The sequence below is a fragment of the Manis javanica genome, chromosome 14 (genome assembly GCF_040802235.1).
Source record: "Manis javanica isolate MJ-LG chromosome 14, MJ_LKY, whole genome shotgun sequence".
NCBI lineage: Eukaryota > Metazoa > Chordata > Mammalia > Pholidota > Manidae > Manis > Manis javanica.
In genome coordinates, this window is record NC_133169.1 from 70965493 (window position 1) to 70972200 (window position 6708).

Sequence of the window (6708 nt, forward strand, 5' to 3'; positions counted from 1 at the left end):
TGGGGTCTAGACTCATGGTACTTGGTTTGATATCTGGTTTCTCCCCTTGATTCTCCAGGGAACAATAAATTTAGTCCAACTTTGATACACTTAATGTGCAATTCTAAAATAATATTAGTGTCTGTTTCATTTAGCTGTCATGACATTTGATGAAATAATGCATATCAAGGAATTAGCATACTGTTTGAAATATTTTTCTATGATTATTGTCATCCAATTATGTGTGAGTTGCCACATCTATAGCATGCAGATGTGGAATCAGTGTTATTAGCATTAAATTTGTGGTCAAATTGAAGAAAAATACCTGATGGGGCTCAAGACAAAATATATTGGTCAGCAAGTTATATAAGATGTAGCATACAGATGGGCAGGGTGAAACTTTAGTAAATCAGGAGAAACCACATGGAACTGGAGATTGAAATGAACCATGGATTAATGGACTTGGAGTTATGTGCAATCAGATTTTATACTAGAAAATAAATGAGAAGTGATTTTATAATGTTTTCAATGTATCGGGCAACTATGGGTGGCTAAATATCCTCTTGACTTGTAAATATATTTTGCACTTTGAACCTGTTGAATCGTGGAGAATTGAATTCACTGATTAATACAGCCTTTCTGGCATGAAATACCACACAATAAGACTTTATCTTTTTATCCTAGTGTTTTAAAATTTTAAGAGGGGAATAAATTATTTCATTTACTATCAACTCCATTATATATAATATTCTCATAATAAACTTATGGTTGAAACATAAGAATAAGTTTCAAAATTAATAATAAAGAAGCCTATATGTTCAAAAATTCATAAATGTGGATGGAATGCAGAGTCTAATGCAAAGAGATAGTGCCAATATTATATCACTAGAACTATATCTAGGTTAAAAAAATAAGTAGAATTCTATTACATTCTATTTATCAAATTAATATTAATCTTTCTTCCTAAATGTTTTTTTGGAAACATCTCTTTATGGCTAATAATAATAGTAAACAAAATTATAAAGGCTAATCTTGGTTGCATAGTGCCATACTTTACTATGCATTTATAAGAATTTTCTCTTGCTTGGAAATCATCAACTAATAATCCTAAAAGAGATAATTTATTTCATCCCATTTTGAAAATAATGGAGCTGATATTTAAACAAATTTAAATTGTTTAATTTCATCCAACTGCTAATCAGTCACATGAATATTCAAACTCAAGAAGCCTACACTTTAATTCTTAATTCTATCTCATAAAACTAAAAAGAGAAGAAATTTTTTGTATTAAGGATCAGGAGAGAAACACTGTCATCAATTTTCCAATTTTTTAAATTGTGCATTATTGTTGAGTCATGTCATTTTTGGACGTTAGATGTTCAACTACTTAATTGTAAAATATATAAATATTTCACCTGACTTTACATTTGTATATATGAGTAAATGAATGAAATGTCTGATGTTATCTCATGATTACTTTTAAATGCTGTTAATTTAAAATAATTTATTCTTCAATTGTAAACCAACAGAAGACTTTCAAAATCTTAACATAACTCATCATATGAAAATTATGTTCAGTTGATCTTCAGAACTAGCTTTAGTTGATAGATTTCAATTCAAATTGAGACATAGTTGATAGATTTCTTTTCAAACTGAGAGCAGATGGAGCCTGTATTGGAAGATAGTCTAGCAAAATATGATTTTCCTGAGACGAGAAACAAGTATACTGGCTCCACAAGCATGGTAGTAACCTGTCCAAATTTTTTTACGTGAGTTTTGGAAACACATTACATTTGTTTTTGATAATCTGTTATCCATGTCTCTATCCCATATATGCCCTGGCTCTGGGCTGACTTAGTTAGAGGGATTTCATATTTCATTAACTTCTGATTTAGCAAATCCATAAAGGTATAGCCTACCTCTCCACACCATGTAATAAAAAAATGAATTATAAATAACACATTTTGTGCAGTTAATATATTTGATAACCACTGATGTAAAGATAAAAATATAATAAACTTAATAAGATCACAGATTTTAAAAAATTACATATCTATAACTAAGTTTTATCCCCTTAATATTCACATGGCTTAGTATAAGAAAATCTATCAGTGTAATCTGGCCCCTTAACATTAAATGAATAATTATGTAACTATAACAAATATATGTACTATTTGATGTAAACTTTAGTTCAAAATGATGTAATATAATATTTAAATATTATAAATACGTCAGGGAGGATATTTACCATGTATACAAATAGAAGAATGCTGCACATAAATAAAAATAAATAAGAAATTATTTAAATCTACAAAAATTCAAACAACTCAATAGAAAACAGGGATAACAGATATTTACAGTGAATTTAGAGAAGTAATCCAAGAGGTTCATGAATAGATTAAAAGAATATCTGCACATTTTAAAAAGGACCTTGTAATTGAAAACAAAATTAAATTTCACTTTTCTATGATTGGGCAGTGCATTGCATTTCACAATACCTAACAGTCCTACACATTGAGAAATTAAGATAGAATCAACAGTTGATGGGCATGAAAAAGTTTCAGAATTCACTTATCCAAAAGTTAAAAATGCTATTTTTAGAATATTTACTGGAGAAAAACTTGTAACATGCACATTGCCATATATTATAATAACCAAAAATTAGAAAGAACCTAAATAGTAATAAATAAGCTGTGCTATATCTATATAATGTAAAAAATGGAGCAGTAATAATTCTAAGTTAGGTAAATATAATTACCTATTTAGACACATACAATATGCACATCTTTGAAATAACAGAGCATGAGAGTGACATACTCATGTTTATATTTTATTTATAGCTATTTTGATAAACAGAGCATCTATGTCTTTTAATGATTAATGAGCATGAGTGAAATAAACTAAGAACTGAAACCAAAGCAAACATTTATTAAATATGTGATGCCAATTAACATAATTTTCACTGCTTATCAATTAGTTTTTAGAAATAAATTAAAAATAAAATTTCTTACAGCTTAGATTAGAAATAAAACCCAAATATAATCATCTTGATAATCATTAATCTATTGCTCTCAATGAACGTTTGATTTGTAAGGAAAACACAAATATGAAAAAACTATAAAAGAGAAATCCATTTGCATATATATTCACTTCTACAACCATAAATGATTACAGGTAAGGGTAATGTAAGCCTGAGTGAAAAGAATAATAATCCCTGCATGTAACTGAATTTAATTAGAGTTGATGCTCAACCTCAGATTAATTTGGGGATACAAATTAATCTGTGCAAGTCTTAATTAATTAATTCACCAAATAATTAACAAGTTAATTAAGGATGGTAGTTCATCTATTAATCAGAAATAAAATTGGTTAATGTTAATCTTTGTCCTTCATAAGAATGTATAATTACTGGCAACAAATTGTGAAAGTGTGAAGTTCTTCAAGTAAGACCAGTTTCCTCGTGTTCCTTTAGTTTATACTCATGCACCAAATTGTGACCTTTTCATAATTCACACAGGTAAATCAATTAAGGTGCTTTTATAAGATTTATTAGGGTACTAGGCATAAATCTTAAGCACTGAGAGTTCTTTAACTTGATGAAATAGACCCACCATCAGGAAGACAGATCATGGTCACATGACTATAATGGTAGGTGACCCAGATCAGCATGTGTGGTAATAGAAGCCTGGAGTGCTTATTGCCGGGCTGCTTCTAGGTGTAGAAGAGAGAAATTTAGCCAATTTTGTTTTTCTCACTAGGAATCTGAATTTTAATCATTGCATGTATTGTGTTGTGTAAATATTTAAATTAAAAAATGTTTCACAATGGCTTCAAGGATGTATTGAGAAACAAATTTAAACAGAAATGTGAGGAACATGCAAAGGTCATAAGATGAAATATATAACATCAACAGTGGATAAATGCAAGATCTTTAATATCTTTAAACACAGAAGTCTTCAAACTATAGAAATACGGATTACACAGTAATATTTCCTAAAGCTGGGTGTAAACTGTGTGTGGCATTTGAACAAAATATATTTTTTAATATACAAATTAATAAAAATTTAACTGGTAACCATATTCATCTGCTTTTCACTTTATTTGAGTTAAGAGTAATGTATAATTCCACAGGCAGATGCTAGAATGCTGCGGCAAACATCTTGTTGGAAGTGAAAGCATACAAACATGATTATCCTGCAGGACTCATTCTATCATTTGAAGAAGCTTTCTCAAGGAAACACTCTAGCTTTTCAGCAGCTCTCATTTCCCGATCATCCATCTTCCAGGCATGAGAGGAGCCATGGAAAAAGCAAACGGCACGTCCGGGATGAACTTCATTCTTCTAGGGCTCTTCAACCACACGCCGGCCCACCGGCTCCTCTTCTCCCTGGTGCTCACGATCTTCCTCAGCTCCCTGCTGGGCAACGGCCTCATGATCCTGCTCATCCTCCGGGACCCCGGGCTGCACACCCCCATGTACTTCCTGCTGAGCCAGCTCTCCCTCATGGACCTGATGCTGGCGGCCACCACTGTGCCCAAGATGGCAACCAACTACCTGCTGGGCACCAGATCCATCTCTCCCGCTGGCTGCGGAGCCCAGATCTTCCTGTTTCTCACTCTGGGAGGGGGCGAGTGCTTCCTCCTAGCAGCCATGGCCTATGACCGCTACGTGGCCATCTGTCACCCCCTGCGCTATACAGTCCTCATGAATCAGAGGCTCTGCTTGCACATGAGCACAGGCTCCTGGCTTCTGGGAGCCGCGGACGGGCTGATGCAGGCCGCGGCCACCCTGAGCTTCCCTTACTGCCGCTCCCGGGAAATCAACCACTTCTTCTGTGAGGCACCATCTCTCATGCGCCTTGCCTGTGCTGACACCGTGGTTTTTGAGTTCTTCATGTATGTGTGCTGCGTCCTGATGCTCTTGATCCCTCTGTCTCTCATTTTGGCCTCGTACAGTCTCATCCTGGCTGCTGTGTTGCTCATGAAGTCAAACGCAGCCCGGAGGAAGGCCTTTGCCACCTGCTCCTCTCACCTGGCCGTTGTGGGGCTCTTCTTTGGCACCATCATGTTCATCTACATGCGGCCCAAATCCCACCGTTCAGTGGCCCACGACAAGGTGGTATCTGCTTTTTACACCATCTTCACGCCTGTGCTGAACCCTCTTATTTACAGTGTCAGGAATAAGGATGTCAAAGGGGCTCTGAGAAAGTGGATGGAGAAATATGTTATGTGATATCGTAATATTAAGCATGGTTTGACAAAATGGCATAACCCAAATAGGATTTAGGTTACAAAATTCATGTTGTATTGATATGGTATGTCTATGGTAAATCTATTATAAATTTCATGTTTTCTGTTGTCATCTCTTGGGGTAGAGTTTTTGTTCTGAATTTTGTACCTCAGTAAGAAGAGTGAGTATTTGAGGCACTAATTAACATGACATGCTCCACAACACCCACACAACTTGTATTTTTATACATATAATGGAAATCATTAGTGATGATAAAGAATTATTCAAAGTCCATAATAATTTTGAAAAAAAAAACAATATAGATCCTAACTTGATATAATGATGATAATGAAATTTCAAATGAAACACATAAGCAACTTGAATAACAAGCACAAATCATATAGAAATATTCATCAAAGTATTTGCAGGGGCAGAATTTTCTGTAACTGTGTGTGATTGAACAAAAATCCTTAAATAAAAGGTAGGCATAGTTGATTAAATATATTTTTAAGTATTAAAATATGTAGCATTCTTTAAGAGAATTAATCAACCTGTTTAACAACTAACACAAATTAAAAAGTAACTCATAAGTGATGAAATGCACCACATAAGTTAGCAAAGATAATATGTTTATTCACAACAAAAATTAAGAAGAAAAAAATGCAGGTAATTTTTTCAGCATTTAAATGAATAAATATCTACTTGCTGTTCACTGTTATCCAGATGAAAATAACCATCATTGATCACCAGGAGAGCAAAAGGCTATAGGTTTCATCCTTTTATTTTTTTGATTACTGAAGGGCTTGGATCTGTAGCCTTGGAGAATTCTGATACTTGTAAATATCTGCAACTCTGTTTTAGTCAAACAGAAAAAGACCTACACCCTACACATTTTGATTTGAAGATCTCAGTTTAGATATGAAGAAAACCAAATAAAGTATTCTCTTGCCAAAAATTGTTAAATTCCCAAATTTAGTGATGTCCGAGTGAACTGTCACATCTCATTCATCCAACTATCCCTCATTATCTCAAAATAAAACACCATCTTTGCATCTCTGAAAGAAGAAACGTTTCTCCATAGCACAAACCATTGTAAGATTTTGCTCTTATTGAACATCAGAGCTTTGAAGATGAAATAGTAGAATAAAAGTTTACATTATATCATCTTTTTCTCTATTAATTTAAATGGATTATATGGAAATAAAACTAAATGTTATGTAAACATATGACTTCACACATCACTCCCTAACATAATTCATTATAAGTACATGCAACATAAATTTCAGTAGTATATTCTAGGCTTTGGGTTTTATGCTTCTACCAATTGAAAAGGACTCATGAAAGAATACTTGATCAATAGGCAGGTTGACATTTGTGCTTCCATGAAGTTATCTATGCTTTTAAATTCTAATATATCTCAATACATAATATGTATATGAGATGTGCTTATATATATATATGAGACATAATTTTGGCAACAATAAAAAAATCTAAGATAC

General features: G+C 33.1%; 1 protein-coding gene across 1 annotated transcript; it reads left to right on the top strand.

Moving 5' to 3' along the window:
• The first annotated feature begins 4279 nt into the window (after positions 1–4279).
• Positions 4280–5212, top strand: LOC108399532 (olfactory receptor 2T33-like). The gene has a single exon (XM_037007328.2). The coding sequence runs from the start codon at positions 4280–4282 to the stop codon at positions 5210–5212; it is 933 nt and encodes a 310-aa protein (XP_036863223.2).
• Positions 5213–6708: the final 1496 nt, after the last annotated feature.

Bases quoted from the DNA above. Each gene is read 5' to 3' on its own strand.
- LOC108399532 (XM_037007328.2), top strand. From the start codon at position 4,280: ATGGAAAAAGCAAACGGCACGTCCGGGATGAACTTCATTCTTCTAGGG.